This window comes from Scyliorhinus torazame, chromosome 1, assembly GCF_047496885.1.
Source record: "Scyliorhinus torazame isolate Kashiwa2021f chromosome 1, sScyTor2.1, whole genome shotgun sequence".
Classification (NCBI taxonomy): domain Eukaryota; kingdom Metazoa; phylum Chordata; class Chondrichthyes; order Carcharhiniformes; family Scyliorhinidae; genus Scyliorhinus; species Scyliorhinus torazame.
Window position 1 is genome coordinate 146,126,956 of NC_092707.1, and position 22,547 is coordinate 146,149,502.

The 22,547-nt window shown below is 48.4% G+C and overlaps 1 protein-coding gene across 1 annotated transcript in view; it reads right to left on the minus strand.

Annotated features, from left to right (window-relative positions):
- LOC140414211 (mannosyl-oligosaccharide 1,2-alpha-mannosidase IA-like) overlaps positions 1-22,547 on the minus strand; it is a 187,214-nt gene that overhangs the window by 59,430 nt on the left and 105,237 nt on the right. Inside the window, exon 7 of the mRNA XM_072500965.1 lies at positions 12,094-12,187. Within this exon, the coding sequence (XP_072357066.1) occupies positions 12,094-12,187 (94 nt within the window). The remainder of the gene's footprint in view (positions 1-12,093; positions 12,188-22,547) is intronic.

Below are 22,547 nucleotides of genomic sequence, written 5' to 3' on the forward strand. Positions count from 1 at the left end.
AACGGCAGCCCCCCCAGTCGCCTCTCCTGCCCCCTTGCCGGGATCGCGAACATCTCACTTTTCCCCATGTTCAATTTATAACTCGAGAACCGGCCAAATTCCCCAGAATCCTCAATTTCTTCCATCCCTTCTAGTGGGTCCAAAACATATAGGAGCAGGTCATCTGCGTATAGCAAGACTCTATGTTCCACCCCTCCCGGACCAGCCCCTTGAGGCTCTCAGCGCGATTGCCAGCGGTTCTATGGTCAACGCAAATAGCAGTGGGGAGAGGGGGCACCTCTGCCTCTTTTCCCATGCAGCCTAAAATAGCCCTATGTCAACCTGTTCGTCCGTACACTCGCCACAGGCGCCGGATACAGCAGTCTAACCCAGTCAATGAAGCCCCGCCCAAACCCAAACTGCCCCAGCACCACCCACAGATGGGTCCATTCCACCCGATCAAATACCTTCTCTGCGTCCATTGCAACCACTACCTCCACGTCCCTAGCCTCTGGGGGCATCATAATCACATTCAGCAACCTTCTTATGCAGGCCGCCAACTGCCTACCCTTAACAAATCCCATCTGGCCCTCCCCATCACGTCCGAACGCAATCTTCGATCCTAGAGGACAAGATTTGGGCCAACAGTTTGGCGTCTACATTTAATAGGGAGATAGGTCTGTAGGACCCGCAAAGCTCCAGGTCCTTATCCCGTTTCAGGGTCAGTGAGGTCTGGCCTGTGACATCGTTGGGGGAAGTGTCCCTCTATCCCTTGCCTCATTAAGTGCCCTCATCAGCAGCGACCCCAGTATCCCAGAGAACTTTTAATAAAACTCCACTGGGTACCCGTCCGAACCCGGGGCTTTACCCGACTGCATGGCCTTCAGCCCATCTGCTATTTCCTCCAACCCGATCGGGGTCCCCAACCCTTCGTCCACCTTTGGGAACCTAAGCCCTCCTAAGAATTGCCTCATCCCCTCTGGCACAGCTGGGGGTTCTGACTCATACAGCCTGCTATAAAACTCTTTAAACGCCTTATTAACCCCTGCTGAATCTCCGATCAGGTTCCTATCCCTATCCCTTACTTTCCCAATCTCCCTGGCTGCCTCCCTCTTTCTGAGCTGCTGCGCAAGCATTCTGCTGGCCTTCTCACCATATTCATATATCGCCACCTCACCTTCCTCATCTGCTCCACCGCCTTCCCTGTAGTTAGCAAGCCAAACTCCGCCTGTAGCCTCCATCGTTCCCTTAAAAGCCCTGCCTCTGGGGTCCCCGCATATTTCCTGTCAACCTGAAGCATTTCCCTTCTCAGTCGGTCTGTCTCTGCTCTGTCTGCCTTCTCCCTGTGGGCCCATATCGAGATCAGCTCCCCTCTAACCACCGCCTTCAGCGCCTCCCAGGCCGTTGCAGCCGAGACTTCTCCCGTATCATTAGCTTCCAGATAGTTCTGGATACATTTCCTCACGCACCCGCACACCTCCTCATCAGCTAAAAGTCCGACATCCAATCTCCAGTGCAGGCATTGGCCACCCTCCTTGTTCACCTGTAGGTCCACCCAGTGCAGGGCATGATACGAGACCGTGATCGCTGAATACTCAGAATAGCCCCGCCAGTAAAGCCCTGTTCAAGATCCCCCCCCCCCCCCCCAATCTGCTCCATAAACCCCTTTAGCTCCTTTGCCATTGCTGGCACCCAGCCTGTCCTTGAGCTCGACCGGTCTAGCCTTGGGTCAATGACTGTACTAAAGTCCCCCCCCATGACCAACTTGTGTGAATTCAGGTCCGGGATCTTCCCCAACATCCTCCTTATGAACTCCACATCGTCCCAATTTGGCGCGTACACATTCACGAGCACCACCGGCAGCCCTTCCAGCTTCCCACTAACCATGATGTAACGGCCTGCCACATCCGCAACTATTCTTCCCGCCTCAAATGACACTCGCTTATTAATCAGGATCCCGACCCCTCTAGTCTTGGAGTCCAGTCCCGAGTGAAAAACCTGTCCAACCCATCCCTTCCTTAATCTAATCTGGTCGGTTACTCTAAGGTGCGTCTCCTGCAACATTGCCACGTCCGCCTTCAATCCTCTCAAATGCGTGAACACGCGTGCCCTCTTAACCGGCCCATTTAGCCCCCTTACATTCCATGTGATCAGCCTAGTTGGGGGGCTTCGCAACCTGTGCCGATCAACCATCACCTTTCTTGGGCCAGTCTCCAGCTCGTGCCCCACGCATCCACAGGCCCGCCCCCAGGCAGCCTCCGTCCCCGACCTCACTCTTGTCCCTCAGCAAAAGTTCCTCCCTCGCCTGCAGAACAGTTTCCTCCCCACCCCCACTCCACCGATCAGCCATCACCTTTCTTGGGCCAGTCTCCAGCTCGCGCCCCACGCATCCACAGAGGGGGCGGGGCCGGCTCAGGAAAGCGCGGGCTTCTTCCTGCGCTTAGGAGCACACACTGACTGCCAGGGAGGGGGAGGGGGGATTCTCACACTGGAGGGGCCGATGGAATGGCGGGAGGGGCCGGGGTCAGCACGAGTCAGCTGACTTACGGGAGTGTTATGGGGTGAGCAAAAGGGCTAGATGTGGATCTAGTGGGGGGAGGGGGGGGGGGGGGGGAAGAGAGGGGGGTATAGGGTTGCTGCTGCATTGGTCAAAGGGGAGCTGGAGGTAGGAGAGGTGGTCGGGGCGGGGGTCCGCCGTCTGGAGGACTGGAGGGTGCGGGAGGCGCGGGGTCAGCACGAGTCAGCTGACTTACGGGAGTGTTATGGGGTGAGCAAAAGGGCTAGATGTGGATCTAGTGGGGGGAGGGGGGGGGGGGAGAGAGGGGGGTATAGGGTTGCTGCTGCATTGGTCAAAGGGGAGCTGGAGGTAGGAGAGGTGGTCGGGGCGGGGGTCCGCCGTCTGGAGGACTGGAGGGTGGGAGGCGCGGGCACATGGCTGGCCTAGAAAAGGAGATGGCTAGTCGGCAGGGGAGGGGGGGCGGGGTGATTAGCCCCCCAATCCGGCTGATAACTTGGAATGTGAGGGGCCTGAACGGGCCGGTCAAGAGGGCCCGGGTGTTCATGCACTTAAAGGGACTGAAGGCAGACGTGGTTATGCTCCAGGGGACACATTAAAGGTGGCAGATCAGGTCAGGCTTAGAAAGGGATGGGTAGGATAGGTATTCCATTCAGGGCTGGATGCGAAGAACAGAGGGGTTGCAATATTGGTGGGGAAGCGAGTGTCGTTTGAGGCAATGAATATTGTAGTGGATAATGGAGGTCGATATGTGATGGTGAGCGGTAGGTTGCAGGGGGTGCGGGTGGTACTGGTAAATGTATATTCCCCGAACTGGGATGATGCCGGATTTATGAAACGCATGCTGGGTCGGATTCCGGACCTGGAGGTAGGAAGCTTGATAATGGGGGCACGAGAGGGGGGGGGGGGGGGATTTCAACACAGTGCTGGACCCAGCACTGGATCGCTCTAGGTCCAAGACGGGTAAGAGGCCGGCTGCGGCCAAGGTGCTTAGGGGGTTTATGGACCAGATGGGGGGAGTGGATCCATGGAGGTTTGTCAGGCCCCAGGCCAGGGAATTTTCATTCTTTTCTCACGTCCATAGAGCCTACTCCCGGATAGATTTTTAAATTTTGAGTAGGGCGCTAATCCCAAAAGTGGAGGGAACGGAGTACTCAGCCATAGCCATCTCAAACCAAGCCCCGCACTGGGTGGAGCTGGAGTTAGGAGAGGAGAGGGATCAGCGCCCCCTGTGGCGTCTAGATGTGGGATTATTGGCGGATGAGGTGGTGTGCGGGCGGGTGTGGGGGTGCATTGAAAGATATTTGGAGGCCAATGACAACGGGGAGGTGCAGGTGGGGGTAGTCTGGGAGGCGCTGAAGGCGGTGGTCAGGGGAGAGTTAATCTCCATCAGAGCCCACAGGGAGAAGAGAGAGGGCAGGGAGAGGTTGGTGGGGGAGATCTTAAGGGTGGACAGGAGATATGTAGAGGCCCCCGAGGGACTACTCAGGGAGCGGCGGAACCTCCAGACGGAGTTCGACCTGTTGACCACAGGGAAAGCAGAGGCACAGTGGAGGAAAGCGGAGGGGGCGACGTAAGAGTACGGGGAGAAGGCGAGTCGGATGCTGGCACACCAGCTTCGTAAGAGAGAGGCAGCGAGGGAGATAGGTGGAGTTAAGGATAGCGGGGGGAATACGGTGCGGAGTGCGGTGAGAATAAACAAGTTATTTAGGGACCTCTATGGGGATCTGTACAGATCTGAGCTCCCAGCGGGGAAAGAGGGGATGCGACGATTTTTGGATCAGCTGAGGTTCCCAAGGGTGGGGGAGCAGGAGGTGGCTGGTTTAGGGGCGCCAATTGGGCTGGAGGAGCTGGTTAAAGGATTGGGGAGCATGCAGGCAGGGAAGGCCCCGGGGCCAGATGGGTTCCCGGTCGAGTTTTACAGGAAATACGTGGACCTGCTAGGCCCGTTGCTAGTGAGGACTTTCAATAAGGCAAGGGAGGGGGGGGACCTTGCCCCCAACAATGTCCGGGGCGCTGATCTCTCTGATCCTGAAGCGGGACAAGGACCCACTGCAGTGTGGGTCGTATAGATCGATCTCGCTCCTCAATGTGGATGCCAAGTTGCTGGCAAAAGTGCTGGCCACGAGAATTGAGGACTGTGTCCCGGGGGTGATTCATGAGGACCAGACGGGATTTGTAAAGGGCAAGCAGCTAAACACTAATGTGCGGGGGCTCCTCAATGTGATTATGATGCCCTCGGTGGAGAAGGCTTTCGACCAGGTGGAGTGGGAGTATCTTTGGGAAGTGCTGCGGAGGTTTGGGTTCGGGGAGGGGTTCATCAGCTGGGTCAGATTGCTATATAGAGCCCCGGTGGCGAGTGTGGCTACGAATCGGCGGAGGTCGGAGTACTTTCGGCTGTACCGAGGGACGAGGCAGGGGTGCCCCCTGTCCCCCTTGCTGTTTGCATTGCCAATTGAGCCTCTGGACGTGGCACTAAGGGAGTCCAGGAAATGGAGGGGACTGGTCCGAGGGGGAGAGGAACATCGGGTGTCGCTGTATGCGGACGACTTGTTGCTGTATGTGGCAGATCCAGTGGAGGGGATGGCGGAGGTCATGCGGATCCTAAGGGAGTTTGGGGACTTCTCGGGGTACAAGTTCAATGTAGGGAAAAGTGATCTCTTTGTGGTGCATCCAGGGGACCAGGGAAAGGGGATAGACGACCTGCCGTTGAAGAGGGCGGAAAGGAGCTTTCGGTACTTACGGATCCAGGTGGCTGTGAGTTGGGGGGCCCTGCACAAACTCAATTTGACGCGGTTGGTGAAGCAGATGGAGGAGGATTTCAAAATATGGGATGTGCTGCCACTCCCGCTAGCGGGCAGGGTGCAGTCCGTTAAAATGATGGTCCTCCCAAGGTTTCTCTTTGTGTTCCAGTGCCTTCCCATTATGAATCCCAAGGCCTTTTTCAAACGGGTAGGTAGGAGTATCATGGGTTTCGAGTGGGCAAATAAAGACCCCGAGGGTAAAGAGGGTGTTTCTGGAGCGTAGTAGGGTCAGGGGAGGGCTGGCTCTGCCGAATTTGTGCGACTATTATTGGGCTGCCAATGTGGCGATGATTCGTAAATGGGTAATGGAGGGAGAGGGGGGCCGCGTGGAAGAGGATGGAGAGGGCGTCCTGTGTGGGCACGAGCCTGAGGGCGCTGGCGACGGCACCGCTGCCGCTCTCGCCGACAAGGTACACCACGGGTCCGGTGGTGGCGGCGACGTTGAAGATCTGGGGGCAGTGGAGACAACACAGGGGTGAGGTGGGAGCCTCTGTTTGGTCCACAATTCAGGAGAACCATCGGTTCGTCCCGGGAAGGATGGATGGGGGATTTTGGAGCTGACATCGGGCAGGGATTAGAAGAATGGGGGACCTGTTTATAGATGGGACGTTTGCGAGCCTGGGGGCGCTGGAGGAGAAGTTTGGGTTACCCCCGGGAAATGCTTTCAGGTATATGCAAGTGAGGGCGTTTGTGAGGCGGCAGGTGAGGGAATTCCCGCTGCTCCCGGCACAGGGGACTCAGGACAGGGTGATTTCGGGTGTATGGGTTGCAGAGGGCAGGGTTTCGGCGATCTACCAGGAGCCCAAGGAAGACGAGGCGGCCTCGGTAGAGGAGTTAAAGGGCAAGTGGGAGGAGGGGCTTGAGGAGGAGATAGATGAGGGTCTGTGGGCTGATGCCCTGAGTAATGTTAATTCTTCCTCCTCTTGCGCCAGGCTCAGCCTAATACAATTCAAGGTTATTCACAGAGCGCATATGACAGGGGCGAGGTTGAGTAGGTTCTTTGGGGTGGAGGATAGTTGTGGGAGGTGCTCGGGAAGCCCGGCGAATCACGTCCACATGTTCTGGTCGTGCCCGGCACTGGATGGGTTTTGGAGGGGTCTTGCGAGGACTATGTCCAAGGTGGTGAAAGTCCAGGTTAAGCAGAGTTGGGGACTGGCACTATTTGGGGTAACGGACGAGCCGGGAGTGCAGGAGGCGAAAGAGGCCGGTATTCTGGCCTTTGCGTCCCTGGTAGCCCGGCAGAGGATCTTGCTATTATGGAAGGATGTGAAGCCCCCCAGTGTGGAAGCCTGGATAAATGACATGGCAGGGTTCATTAAGCTGGAGAGGATAAAGTTTGCCTTACGAGGGTCTGTGCAGGGGTTCTTCAGGCGGTGGCAACCGTTCCTAGACTATCTCGCGGAGCGTTAGGAGGTCAGCAGCAGCAGCCCAAGGGTTTGGGGGGGGGGGGGGTTCTTTTGGGGGGGGCATTCGGGTGGGGGGGGGGCTTCCCTACAGGTACCTTTGAATGCCATATGGGGGTGTTTCTGTATATGGGGAAACCCAATGTAAAAGTTTTGTATAATTCTTGACTGTTGTGTTTGTGTTTCTTTCTTTTTGTAATTGGGGGAGGGGGTTTGTTAAAAATATTGTTGGAAAATTTGAATAAACATACTTTAAAAAAAGAAGGGCAGGGGGGAGAGGAGTAGAGCATTAGTCATTGGAAACTCCATAGTTAGGAGTTAGGGACAGATAGGAGATTCTGTGGGAACGAGAGAGACTCGCGGTTGGTGTGGTGCCTCCCAGGTGCCAGGGTCCGTGATGTCTCGGATCGTGTTTTCGGGATCCTTAAGGGGGAGGGGGAGCAGCCCCAAGTCGTGGTTCACATAGGTACCAACGACATAGGTAGGAAAAGGGATAGGGATGTAAGGCAGGAATTCAGGGAGCTATGGTGGAAACTTAGATCTAGGACAAGAGTTATTATCTCTGGGTTGTTACCCGTGCCACGCACTAGCGAGACGAGGAATAGGGAGAGAGAGGAGTTGAACACGTGGCTACAGGGATGGTGCAGAAGGGAGGGTTTCAGATTTTTGGATAATTAGGGCTCATTCTGCTGGGGTCGGTGGGACCTCTACAAACGGGATGGTCTATACCTGGACCAGAGGGGTACCAATATCCTGGGGGGGGGGGGGGAGAGAAATTTGCTCATGCTCTTCGGGAGGGTTTAAACTAGTTCAGCAGCGGCTTCGAACCCGAATTGTAGCTCCAGTATACAGGAAGTTGAGAGTAGTGAGGTCATGAGTAAGGTTTCAAAGTTGCAGGAGTGTACCGGCAGGCAGGAAGGTGGTTTAAAGTGTGTCTTCTTCAATGACAGGAGCATCCGGAATAAGGTGGGTGAACTTGCGGCATGGGTTGGTACCTGGGACTTCGATGTTGTGGCCATTTCGGAGATATGGAGAGAGCAGGGACAGGAATGGTTGTTGCAGGCGCCTGGGTTTAGATATTTCAGTAAGCTCAGGGAAGGTGGTAAAAGAGGTGGAGGGGTGGCATTGTTAGTCAAGGACAGTATTACGATGGCAGAAAGGACGTTTGACGAGAACTCGTCTACTGAGGTAGTATGGGCTGAAGTTATAAACAGGAAAGAAGAGGTCACCCTGTTAGGGGTTTTCTATAGGCCTCCGAAGTTCCAGAGATGTAGAGGAAAGGATTGCAAAGATGCTTCTGGATAAGAGTGAAAGCAACAGGGTAGTTGTTATGGGGGACTTTAAGTTTCCAAATATTGACTGGAAACGCTATAGTTCGAGTACTTTAGATGGGTCCGTTTTTGTCCAATGTGTGCAGGAGGGTTTCCTGACACAGTATGTAGATAGGTCAACGAGAGGCGAGGCCATTTTGGATTTGGTACTGAGTAATGAGCCAGGACAGGTGTTAGATTTGGAGGTAGGTGAGCACTTTGGTGATAGTGACCACAATTCGATTACGTTTACTTTAGTGATGGAAAGGGATAGGTATATACCGCAGGGCAAGAGTTATATCTGGGGGAAAGGCAATTATGATGCGATGAGGCAAGACATAGAATGCATCGGATGGAGAGGAAAACTGCAGGGGATGGGCACAATGGAAATGTGGAGCTTGTTCAAGGAACAGCTACTGCGTGTCCTTGATAAGTATGTACCGGTCAGGCAGGGAGGAAGTGGTCGAGCAAGGGAACCGTGGTTTACTAAAGCAGTCGAAACACTTGTCAAGAGGAAGGAGGAGACTTATGTAAAGATGAGACATGAAGGTTCAGTTAGGGCGCTCGAGAGTTACAAGTTAGCTAGGAAGGGTCTAAAAAGAGAGCTAAGAAGAGCCAGGAGGGGACATGAGAAGTCTTTGGCAGGTAGGATCAAGGATAACCCTAAAGCTTTCTATGGATATGTCAGAAATAAAAGAATGACTAGGGCAAGAGTAGGGCCAGTCAAGGACAGTAGCGGGAAGTTGTGCGTGGAGTCCGAGGAGATAGGAGAGGTGTTAAATGAATATTTTTCGTCAGTATTCACACAGGAAAAAGATAGTGTTGTCGAGGAGAATACAGAGATTCAGGCTACTAGACTAGAAGGGTTTGAGGTTCAGAAGGAGGTGTTAGCAATTCTGGAAAGTGTGAAAATAGATAAGTCCCCTGGGCCGGATGGGATTTATCCTAGGATTCTCTGGGAAGCAAGGGAGGAGATTGCTGAGCCTTTGGCTTTGATCTTTAAGTCATCTTTGTCTACAGGAATAGTGCCAGAAGAATGGAGGATAGCAAATGTTGTCCCCTTGTTCAAGAAGGGAAGTAGAGACAACCCCGGTAACTATAGACCAGTGAGCCTTACTTCTGTTGTGGGCAAAATCTTGGAAAGGTTTACAAGAGATAGGATGTATAATCATCTGGAAAGGAATAATTTGATGAGAGATAGTCAACACGGTTTTGTGAAGAGTAGGTCGTGCCTCACAAACCTTAGAGTTCTTGGAGAAGGTGACCAAACAGGTGGATGAGAGTAAAGCAGTTGATGTGGTGTATATGGATTTCAGTAAAGCGTTTGAGAAGGTTCCCCACAGTAGGCTACTGCAGAAAATACAGAGGCATGGGATTCAGGGTGATTTAGCAGTTTGGATCAGAAATTGGCTAGCTGGAAGAAGACAAAGGGTGGTGGTTGATGGGAAATGTTCAGACTGGAGTCCAGTTACTAGTGGTGTACCACAAGGAACTGTTTTGGGGCCACTGCGGTTTGTCATTTTTATAAATGACCTGGAGGAGGGCGTAGAAGGATGGGTAAGTAAATTTGCAAATGACACTAAAGTCGGTGGAGTTGTGGACAGTGCGGAAGGATGTTACAAGTTACAGAGGGACATAGATAAGCTGCAGCGCTGGGCTGAGAGGTGGCAAATGGAGTTTAATGCAGAAAAGTGTGAGGTGATTCATTTTGGAAGGAATAACAGGAAGACCGAGTACTGGGCTAATGGTAAGATTCTTGGCAGTGTGGATGAGCAGAGAGATCTCGGTGTCCATGTACATAGATCCCTGAAAGTTGCCACCCAGGTTGAGAGGGTTGTTAAGAAGGCGTACGGTGTGTTAGCTTTTATTGGTAGAGGGATTGAGTTTCGGAGCCATGAGGTCATGTTGTAGCTCTGGTGCGGCCGCTTTTGGAGTATTGCGTGCAATTCTGGTCGCCGCATTATAGGAAGGATGTGGAAGCATTGGAAAGGGTGCAGAGGAGATTTACCAGAATGTTGCCTGGTATGGAGGGAAGATCTTATGAGGAAAGGCTGAGGGACTTGGGGCTGTTCTCGTTAGAGAGAAGAAGGTTAAGAGGTGACTTAATTCAAGCATACAAGATAATCAGAGGATTGGATAGGGTGGACAGTGAGAGCCTTTTTCCTCGGATGGTTATGTCTAGCACGAGGGGACATAGCTTTAAATTGAGGGGAGATAGATATAGGACAGATGTCAGAGGTAGGTTCTTTACTCAGAGAGTAGTAAGAGCGTGGAATGCCCTGCCTGCAACAGTAGTGGACTCGCCAACATTAAGGGCATTCAAATGGTCATTGGATAGACATATGGATGATAAGGGAATAGTGTAGATGGGCTTTAGAGTGGTTTCACAGGTCAGCGCAACATCGAGGGCCTAAGGGCCTGTACTGCGCTGTAATGTTCTATGTTCTAATCTTTAGCTACAATTAGCTAAAGATCGCACTCTATTTTCCAAGCATATTATTGTTTCCTATGGCATTTGCACCAATAGATTCTTCAATGTATATGTAAATGAACATGAATTTCTAAAAGGATGCAGAGCATCAAACTATGGAATCACCAAACCGAAGCATCTTTTACATGGAAGTGATAGCCCATGCAATTTTAACAGCAGGGTGCGTTCTAATTATGTAAACAAAAGAGATTTACAAAAACTGACATGCCTGAAAACATTTCCAATTAATTCTGATAAACTGTGCAGAGATTTAGAGCAAGGTGAGAGTCTTCATGCAGAGATGCAAGGCTGTAGAATTTCCTTGCAAAGTTAATGCGAGAAATCTACAGACTTTAACTGGGATTGGGTTCCACACAGGCTGACCTAATGGCATCAATGTGTGGCTTGGGCTACTTTAATGCCTGAACCTACATCTTGCTGACAGTTGAGTGTCAACACTCAAAATTAGATTGGTGAAGGAAAAAGGGGCAAAAATAGTACGGAAAAGGGCCATAAATATGTTAATCGCTGCTTTCTCATGTGCAGAGTTAATGCTAATTACAACTGGTCGGGCCAAACTGCCTTGTTACATTGTTTAACTTCAATACCGCATATACTTGTGTAAAATACCAAATATTTTAGGCCAAAAGTCACAGGGTTGAATCTTATATGGATAATGTTTGAGAAGTGAACATGCCTGCATGTCTTAGGCTGAAGTGAAATCCAAAAGACTGTCGCAATGGAATAAATTAAAAAAAAAAAAAATACTAAAGACTAACGTCTCTAGTATTATACTTTGCCTCTGAAATTTTTCGGCCTAGATTCTAAAAACTTGGTTCAGTTTCAACAGGCAGTATATGAAAATTACTTTTATGGATAGAAATCATGGGGTCAACCTTTATCTGAGTATATACGCATTATATATTTTGGTGCAATACAGGTTCAAAATAAACCAACAGCACACTCGGTTTAAAACTAGACTAAATGGTCATAACTTTAGTCAATTTCAGTTCTGTTCACGATTAGGAGGGGAACCAAGTTAGGAGGCGAACCAAGTCAGGAGGCGAACCAAGTCAGAAAAGGATTGGGATGTGAAGAAACCCCAAAGTTTCCCCAAAGGAAATTGATCACATTACAGAAGGGGGAAGCATGGAGCTCCTCTGGGATTACAAAGAAAATAGATCCCCCCTGCCCTGGAACCCATTTCTCCTCCGTGAGAACCTCCCCACTCCTACCTGCATGCTGAGGACAGCAATGAGTCACTCAATTTTCCCTGTGCCAGAAGCCGTTTCCAACTCACTTCCTGTCCATTCTGTGCAGGAAGTGCACCTGCAGCATGTCGAGGAGCTCCAGGAGAATAATAATAATAATCCAATTTCATTTCTGGAGTCCCAGATGAAATTCCAACTCTCTCAACAACTCAAAATTCTCCTGGGGTCAAATTCAACACGGTATAGTTATATTTCATTCTTTTAATGCAGCAAATCTTAGTTGGCTACAATCTCAACAAAATCTCTCTTTTATGCGAGAAATGTTGTTGAGTAGTCAACAGATGAAAACTGGAGATTAAACCATGTAAGTGAAAAACTGGTGAACTTGTGCTGCTACTTACGCTGCCCCCAGTGACCAGTAACAGGGCTTAGATAGTTGGGATAAAGCCCATGAGGTTTTTCTAGCCGATTCAAAACTTTCCGGATTTTCATCACCTGAAATATACAAATTCAAGTTTCACTACTAAGCGCTGAGAAACTACATACAATGTCTTTGTTGTATAGACGCGGGAAAAGTAGCAATTTAAATTCAATTAAATAAAAAGCTAATCTCAGTCATAGTGACAATGAAACTACTGAAATGTCATTAACCCATTTGGTTCACTAATTTCCTTTTAGGAAAACAAATTTACTGTTCTTACCAGGTGTGGCCTGTGTGTGATTCTAGACCTGTAGCAATGTGGCAGACTCTAAACTGCTCTAAGATGACATTGCAAGGCACTCCATTCCAAAGCCACTACAGTAAAGTCAAATGATAATAAATCAGGACAGGCCACCCAGCTAGGTATGAGATATAATGAAGGCTCATTTAGCCCATTCAATCCTACAAAGTCCTCCCCATTGCCACCCCGCCCTCCCCCAAATGGTATGTTGGCCTTCATTGTGAGAGGATTTGAGTACAGGAGCAGGGATGTCTTGCTGCAATTATACAGGGCTTTGGTGAGACCACACCTGGAATATTGTGTGCAGGGTTGATCTCCTTATCTGAGGAAGGGTGCTCTGGCTCTAGAGGGAGTGTAGCAAAGGTTTACCAGACTGATTCCTGGGACGGCGGGACTGACATGTGAGGAGATTGAATCGGTTAAGATTATAGTTCAGAAGAATGAGGCGGCAATCTCAGAAACCTATAAAATTCTAACAGGACGAGACAGGGTAGACGCAGGAAGGATGTTCCTGATGATGGGTGTGTCCAGAACCCGGGGTCACAGTCTGAGGATATGGGGTAGACCATTTGGGACTGAGATGAGGAGAAACATCTTCACTCCGAGAGTGGTCAACCTGTGGAATTCATTACCACAGGGAGCAGTTGAGACCAAAACATTGTATGTTTTCAAGAAGCAGCCAGATATAGCACTTAGATGAAGGGGACCAAAGGAAAAGAGGGGAAAGCGGGATTAGGATATGGAGTTGGGTGATCAGCCATGATAATGAATGGCGGAGCAGGCTCGAAGGGCCGAATGGCCTCCTGTTCTTATTTTCTATGTTTCTATTGTCATGTGAGAGTACCTTTAAGAAATGGATGTTTAAGCAATGTACCTTTAAGAAATGGAGCTGATCATATTACTGAAGTGATGTCAGAGGGTGGGGGGAGCTGAGCTCACTTCTGCTTTTTTGAGTTTCAGTTTGAGAAGGCAGCTGGGAGTGTCTGTGTTTTGCGGAGAGCTGCAGGAAGAAACACAGAGCTGGTCTGTTAATGTCTGCAGTCCAAAGAGTATAAATATATTGAATGTAACCTAATGTGTTATTATTTTTGAAGGTTTGAAGTCTTTTGGATGTTTAAAGGAACAATTTGAAGGATTATTTAGTGTTGTAATCTTTTGGGGTTATCTTTGAAGTAATAGGTGTTAAGATATTCACGGTTTGTTTTTAAAAGGTTAACTTGAGTTCATAGAATAAACATTGTTTTGTTTTAAAAACCACTTATCCATTTATGCTTCCCACACCACAATCTATTAACAGTTGTGGGTCGGTTGAACTCCATGACACATTTTGGGGTTCTGTAAACCCGTACCCATAACACTATTCCTCAAGTAGACACCGAGTGCTTGTCAACTGCTCCCGCTCTCCATAAATCTCTCACCACTAAACTGCACTAGGTTCATGAACCAGCCTAATTGATATCCTGCCCTCAGTTGGTGGGATTGCCTTCCTACCAACTTAACTGGGTAGATTTTGCAATGCTGAGAGTCTGATACAGGTACTTCCATCAGATTACGCTGCTCCCCACACCTTCATGCTTGCTCAAGTCCCGAAAGACGGGCCGTTAGGCAATTTGGACATTCTGAATTCTCCCTCTGTGTACACAAACAGGCGCCAGAATGTGGCTACTAGGGGCTTTTCACAGTAACTTCATTGCAGTGTTAATGTAAGCCTACTTGTGACAATAAAAATTATTAAATTCCACCCATTTGTTTGGTCTATGTCACTTATTAACTTCCTGTTCTCACTTACAACCTTGTTACCTCTTAACCTTTGTTACCAGAAGAACAGCCAACCTCTCCTCACAACGGCAGTTATCCCTTTAAACATACTGGCAAAAATCTTCTCTGACCTTTCAGAGCAAAAGTGTGGTGCGTAAAACTTCCACGATATCCATGGTGGGGAACAACCAGTAACATTTTTAAAAAAAATGTAAAGTACCCAATTCATTTTTTCCAATTAAGGGGCAATTTCGGGTGGCCAATCCACCTGCCCTGCACATCTTTGGGTTATAGGGGCGGAACCCATGCAAACAATGGGAGAATGTGCAACTTCCACACGGACAGTGACCCAGAGCCAGAATCGAACCTGGGACCTTGGCACCGTGAGGCTGCAGTGCTAACCACTGCACCACCATGCTGCCACGAACAACCAGTAACTTAGACCATAAGACATAGGAGCAGAATTAGGCCACTCGGCCCATCGAGTCTGCTCCGCCATTCAATCATGGCAGATATTTTCTCATCCCCATTCTCCCGCCTTCTCCCCATAGCCACCGATCCCCTTATTAATCAAGAACCTATCTATCTCTGTCTTAAAGACACTCAATGAATTGGCCTCCACAGCCTTCTGCGGCAGAGTTCCACAGTCTCACCACCCTCTGGCTGAAGAAATTCCTCCTTATCTCGGTTTTAAAGGATCGTCCCTTTAGTCGGAGATGATGTCCTCTGGTTCTAGTTTTTCCTACAAGTGGAAACATCCTCTCCACGTCCACTCTATCCAGGCCTCGCAGTATCCCCTCTCATCCTTCTAAACTCCAACTAGTACAGATCCAGTCCTCAAACGTTCCTCATAGGACAAGTTCTACATTCCAGGAATCATTCTTGTGAACCTCCTCTGGACCAAGGCCAGCAGATACTTCCTTAGATATGGGGCCCAAAACTGCTCACAATATTCCAAATGGGGTCTGAACAGAGCCCTATACAGCCTCAGAAGTACACCCTTGGTCTTGTATTCTAGCCCTCTTGACATGAATGCTAACATTGCATTTGCCTTCTTAACATTCATGGTTGATTTCTTTGTATTTACATTCTATGCTTCCATTTAAAAGTAATTTAAATGCTTTTTTAACCACCTTATCAACTTGCCCTGGCTCCTTTTAAGATTTTGACATCAGGTCTCTCTGCTCATCCACAATTTTCAAAATCATGCCATTATTAGCACATTGTCATTTCACATTAGCTCTCCAACAGTGCATCACTTTATACTTCTCTACACCAAACTCTATTTGCCCTGCTTCTGCCCATTCAACTATCCGACAATGGACGCCCTGAAGTCTAAAACTACACTCACCACTAGTTACTATTTCACTAAACTTAAAATTATCGGCACACTACTCCCACATTGAAAAATACCATTTACCAACACCCCCTGTTCCCCGTCACCAAGCCAAATGTACATCCCTACCACCACGTTCCTATTAATTCCATGGGCTTCCATCGTAACAAGCCCATGTGGTACTTTGCCAAATGCCATCCCAAAGTTCACATAAATGTACCCCACCATCTTGATCAAACTTCTCCAAATCATGTGAATGTCCGAATCCCTTTTGAAAGTTTATGGAACCTGCTTCTACCATCTTTTCAGTCAGTACAATTGGGCTGATAACATGCTGCATTAAAACATTTCACTTCATTGTCCCTCAGTATTTTTATTATTCATCTTGTTTGCTGTGGTTCTTGAATCTCCTGCCAATGGAAACAATTTTCTCCCCATTTATCAAAAGCCCCGTATCCCTGCAGATAGGGAGAGGAATATTGTTTGAATACCTTTTTTACGACAGTGAAGAAATGAGTCAGAGAATAATTTTTTAACAAATTCATTCTTGGGATATGGGTGTCACTGGCTAGGCCAGTATTTATTGCCCATCTCTAATTGGGCCGATGGTTCGGTTGTCTCTGGTTGGAGATAGTAATTGTCTGGTTCTTGTGTGGTATGAATATTACTTGCCATTTGTCAGCCTAAGCCTGGATATTTTCTTCCTACATTTGGATTTTGATTGGTTCAGTATCTGAGGAACCACGAATGGTACTGAACATTGTGTAATTATCAGCAAACATTCCACTTCTGATCTTATGATGGAGGGAAAGTAATTGAAGAGCAGCTGAAAATGGTTGGGGCCTAGGTCATTGCCCTCAAGAACTACTGCTGCAATGTCCTGAGAGTGAGATGATTCCAGCCACAGCCTTTGTGTTAGGTAGGACTCCAACAATGGTTTTCCCTCATGATTCCCATCGACAGTTTTACCAGGGCCCCTTGATGCCAGACCCAGTCAAATGCTACCTTGATGTCAAGGGCAGTCACTCTCACCTCACTTCTGGATTTTATCACTTTTCTCCATGTTTTGGAACAAGGCTGTAATGTGATCAGCTGAGTGATTCTGGTGGAACCCAAATTGAGCATCAGTGAGCAGGTTATTGCTAAGCAAGTGCCGCTTGATAGCACTGTTGAAGACCTCTTCCATCACTTTACTGATGATCAAGAGTAGACCAATGGGGCAGTAATTGGCTGGGTTGGCTTTGTCCTGCTTCTGTGTGTACAGGACATACCTGAGCACTGTTCTACATTGCTGGGTAGATGCCAGTGTTGCAGTTGTACTGGAACAGCTTGGCTAGGGGTGCAGCAAGGTCTTCAGTACTATTGCTGGAATATTGTCAGAGCCCATTGCCTTTGCAGCATCCAATGCCTTCAGCTGATCCCTAGCCTGGTATCTGTAAGGCTGGGAACCTCCAGAGGAGGCCGAGATGGATCGTTCACTCGGCACTTCCACCGTATCTTTTGCATTGATGTGTTGGGCTACCCCATCTTTGAAGATGGGGATATTTACGGAGCCTCTTCCTCCAGGGAATTGTTTAATTGTCCACCACCATTCACAACTGGATCTGATCCATTGGTTGTGGAATCGTTTAACTCGGTCTATCACTTGCTGCTTACGTTTTTTGGCACAGAAGTAGTCCCGTGCTGTAGCTTCACAAGGTTAACCCCTCATTTTTAGGGATGCCTGGTGCTGCTCCTGGCATGGCCCCCTGCACTCTTTATTGGCTGGCTCAGAAGACCATTCAACCATCAAGTGCATCCAGCTCTCTGTGGAGAAATTCAGTTGGCCCAATTTCTCCTCTCTGTACTAATAATATTGCAACTTTATTCCGATTAATAGCCTTCCCAATTTCCTTCTGAAATCATGTTCATGGGCAATGAGTTGCAGGAATGGTGTGCCAAGATGATGGAGAACCATAATGACGTACAGACCTCTGGAGCAGAGAACTCTAAATATTCTGACAAGTACCTGCATGAAAGCAGCAACTTAATCCAGTTTAGTTGATCAGATTTGTCACTCATGTCGCCACTAATAATGGGTGCGATTTACAGGATATTTCTGGATGCTGCATTGACAAAATTGCAGCCCAGTAAGGGCACTGCTGGAAAGGAGCCCCACAAGCTTCTCGCCATTACTGGCTGTTGCACCATCTGATTTGTTAGACTCGTGCCTCAACATCTCGCCACTAACCAGGTGGAGCTGCTTTTAAACACTCCCTCGCCAACTCACTCCCAGTCAACACAAACATGGCAATGCACAGACCTGGTCCTTGCTTTGGAGACCTGACCAGGCTTCGCTACGTTGTGGCTGCGAGAAGGAACATCCTGTTCCTCCGAGGAGGTCGGAGCAATATGGCCACCAATTCTGCCTGGGAGGCAGCGGCATCCAGTGGAGGCAGCGGTATTCAGCGGAGGCAGCATGACCAGGAGGACTGCCATACAATTTTGAGCAACAACCAACAGATTCCACCGAGCTGCAAGGATAAGTTACCACCTCTCTCCTGGCATAAATTCCGCCTGCCATGCCTCAAATTCTTCACCCCCCTCCCCTCCCCCCCCCCCCCAAAACCAGGCCACTGGCTGACACCCCACACACTCCCACATCTGATTTTCATGCATGTCCTCAGATCCCACCGACACCCACCAGCACACCTGCTTCACGACTACCGGGAGCGGGTGTCCTCCTTCTTCATGGGGTGCCAAGTCCGCCAGGACATGAAACAGATGCCGCAGTGCCTCTTTGTTGAGACTCAGTCTCCTATGACACACGTCAGTCATTTCATCAAAAGACACCTGTAAACCGTGGGCCATCGCTGGCATCCCCCTCTGGATTCCTCCTCAGCTTGATGGGCAGCTGGGTATTCGGCAGACCCCTGCACATGGGGTTCTGCCTCCAGCCTGCATCGACACTGTTGCCGCCTTCTCCGGCGTCTGGTCACCTGGGCTGCCACAAGCACCGCAAGGCCAGTCTCTGCAGGACCGACATAACCAGCCATATTTTGTATAGCTGTAAGTAATTGGAGAAGGGAAGAGATTGACAATCAGTTCGGGATTCCACCCCAGTACCCTCAAATTCGCTAAGCCTCCCCCACCCTGTGTCCTGCCTTCTCTCAATGTCATCCACCAAGCCAGTTGTACTGGAAAACCTCGCTCTGCACACTCACCCCTAGCCACAGCAGGAGCCCTTCGATGCCAGACCCCTGCCGGGACATTGTCTTCAGTTGCCCTCCCCTTATCCACCCTTACCTTACGGTCACAAGGATATCTCCAGTACTGAAGCCCAGCTTGAGTTTTTGATTGTTGGCTCCCGTCTCGATGATGCTGACGCTTCTGGAATTCAGGCAAACTGTTCAGGCTTCAACATTTGATTGATATGTGAAGCAATCATTGTCTGAGATATGGCACGTGCCCACGAGAAGCCACTCGAGAACATTTTGTTAATTAAATGGTCAACAGTAACAACGTTTGAGAATCAACTACGTAACATTCCACATATCACACTAACTATTAAACAACAAGGAAACATCACTGTTCCATATTGGTACCAATACAAAACTATAGTAGCTCATTTTTACAACAAAAACAAAACACATGGTATCGCCCCTTGCAGGTTTCTCAACAGAAACGGAGGATAAGCCTGAGAATGTGTTATCATGTCCAGAACCTAGTCGCAGAAATGATCTATCGATTATTGTGTTACTTGTTCCATATATCTGTGCCATTTTCCGTCCAGGAACAGCAGCTGTGCAGGCCCTCCCACATGGCCCAATCTCACCAAAACCAAATCCTGGCATCCACATATTTCACCGTCGCTCAAGGTGCAGTTGAGCATCCTTGACTTCCAGCATGTTTAACCTGCCATGAGGTGCCGGTGACATGCAGCATTCCCCACACCAGCAAAAGAATGTCTTCAATGGCATCATCAGATGGCCCAAATGGATCATTGTCACGCACCAGGTCCCACAGCGTCTTCTTGCCTCAAACTGGATTGCTTTCTGGACCCATACGCCCCCGGGACGGCGTTCCATGACCTAGGTTTGCTAAAAAAACATTGTCCTTCTTTCCAGCTGCAGAAAAGGAAACAGCAATGACAGCCTCCAGACATCTGCAGCCACCAGCAGAAGCAGCAAACACAATCTGCAGCTGTGAAGTGTTCTCTCAACTAACCAGGCCAATTCCTCATTAGCAATATTTTTTAGCTGTGAAGCTAGAGGCTGCTCACAGTCAAAGGGAGTTAAAGTGACCGTCAGCATAGAACCAAAAGTAGGGTTCTGTCCTGGAAGTGTTTGGTATGACGGAGAACAGCTGTAGTTGCCCCCGTTATGGGCCTCCACAATAATTAACGGTGGTTTGAAGGCCTCACAGATGAAAAGCCCTTCACACCTCGCCCCTGACCTACCGCAACTCCCGAGGGTGTCTCCTCCCCTCTCCCAAGTGCCCTTGAACTGCATACCGGAAAATGGAAATGCTCGCCTCCACAGCAGCCATTGCGTCAGCTTCACATCTTTAAAAAGGAACACTATATGACGCTTGCATGATTTCTCACTGGGGAGCCAGTTAATTACTGGAAGACCGTTGCATTCAACTTCAATCTTGCTAATGAGACTGAAATGAATGCAAATGAGGGTGAATGATATGCTCACCATATTTGGTCATGATCCGGAACTCGCCATCAGATGATAACTGGTTAGATAGCAAACTGATCACACTGGATTTTGACCTTTCCCACTAGTTAACCGGCGCAATCTGTTCAACGCTGTAGTTAAATTGTTCCCAATGATTAAAATTGGGATAAAGAGAAGAAAAAAAATCAGTGGCCACTGAAATAAATCAGAAAATGCACAGCAGGTTCATCAAAAAGCAAAACAGCAAGACAGATTTGGAAAAAAATTCTGCAATATCCCACTACACATTAAGATTAGCATAAAGGATGCAAACAGCTGTTCCTACCATTTCTCTAGGATTTGCTGGTATGTCTAAATTGAGAACATTTTGGAAACTCTCTTTATTCATTCATTTTAAACCATGAATTACTGCGTCCTTAAAATACTGAAAAATAAAATTTGCATAAGCACACTCTGCAGCTGTACACCAATCTTGTACTCTTATGCAAGTTTTATCATGGACAATTAAAAGCTGTGTGTATGTGGATGTGTGTAATTTCCTACCCTTGACTCATTGAATCAATCTAAATAATTCAGCAGCAGCTTTTGTGCACTAAAAATGAAGAAAGTTGCTTAATTTCTCTCACACACGTGCCCTGAAGGTGAAACAGAAACTTGGTGTCTCACTCGCACAATTCAACCAAACTATCTGGCACAACTAGGTACCGCAGAGTTAAACAGTAATTATAAAAATGTAATTAAACTCCATCTCAAATTCATTGCAGGCCCAATGTTTCGTGGTTGAGTTGATGTGCTGAGGTGGCATGGTGGCACAGTGGTTATCACTGCTGCCTCACAGCACCAGGGACCCGGGTTCAATTCTGGCCTCGGGTGACTGTCTATGTGGAGTTTGCACGTTATCCCAGTGTCTGTGTGGGTTTCCTCAGAGTCCAAAGATGTGCAGGTTAAGTGGACTGGCTATGCTAAATTGCCCTTTAATGTCCAGGGATGTGCAGGCTAGGATATGGGAATACGTGGATGGGCAAATGGGCAGAGTGCTCATTTGAAGGGCCGGTGCAGACTCGATGTCCTCGTTCTTTACTGTAGGGATTCTATGATTTGGTTAGAAGTGAAAATCTCAAAGCAGGAGTTCCTCCATGACTATGAAGGCTCTTGTAGTAGAGGTAGAGGTCGAGACCTCAGGTGAACTTGGTGGGGGAACAGGTTAAAGGAGAAAGTGCCTGCAAGATACTGCAGGTATATATTTAAGTTGCTTAGCTGACTGCAATGGCTCTTCTCTCTGAGGGTGTCAGTCTTGAAGCCTCTCAAGATGTTTCTCTCAAAAGCCAGTTTAAATATCTGTAAATATCTGTTTGCAGGGGTCAAAGATGGCCACTGTATAATGTGACCTCACATCTGGGTTGAACCATGGTCCAGGTGAGGTATTTATTTATCCCATTAAGCAGCTGGATTCTTCTTTCAACTGTGGTTTCAGTAGCCGTGTGTTTGAAAAAGCAAATGTGCTTTCTAAAAAAAACCAAATGTGATTGTTGGTGGGGACAAACACAAAGTATCAGAAAAAGGATCCTCTCTGGATACAAAATATTTATAATCCATAAAAACTGAATTTCAACTAGTTAGTCTCGCAATATTCTCATGTTAATACAACTGTGACAGTACTCTCAATTTAATGCCTCCAGGTTCTACCTATACAGTATTTATTGGAAAAATGAAATAATGTAAATAACAAGTTTGTGTTTTTGAATACTTCCTGCAGTTTGAAAATATCAATGATTCTGATACAAATGTATTACTTCTGCTGCAGAATAAATTACAGTCCTGTGGTTTGTTGTTCAAGCTAATTGAAGTATAATGCACCTGATATGACAATATTTCTCACTCACCACAACATTGAGGAAATGCTGTGCAACTTATTCCTCGAAACACTTGAACCTGCCCTTTCACCAATCCTGGGTGTTGTATGTGTCAGGGTCATAGGTGGTCTGGAACTGTGTAACATTTATTTGCTGGGAGGAAGCACTATGCAGCTCAGTGGGCTAGATAACTGGTTCATTTTTAAAAAATAAATTTAGAGTACCCAATTATTTTTTTTCCAATTAAGGGGCAATTTAGCATGGCCAATCCACCTAGCCTGCACATCTTTGGGTTGTGGGGGTGAAACCCACGAGGAGAACATGCAAACTCCACAGAGTGACCCAGGGCCAGGATTTGAACCAAGGTCCTCAGCACCGCAGGCAGTGCTAACCACTGTGCCACGTGCTGCCCTAGACAACTGGTTCATGTTGCAGGCCCTGCCTGTTCAACTTTGTCCCTCACCTGAGGTGTGGTGATCCTCAGGTTAAATCACCACCAGTCAGCTCCCCCTCAAAGGGGAA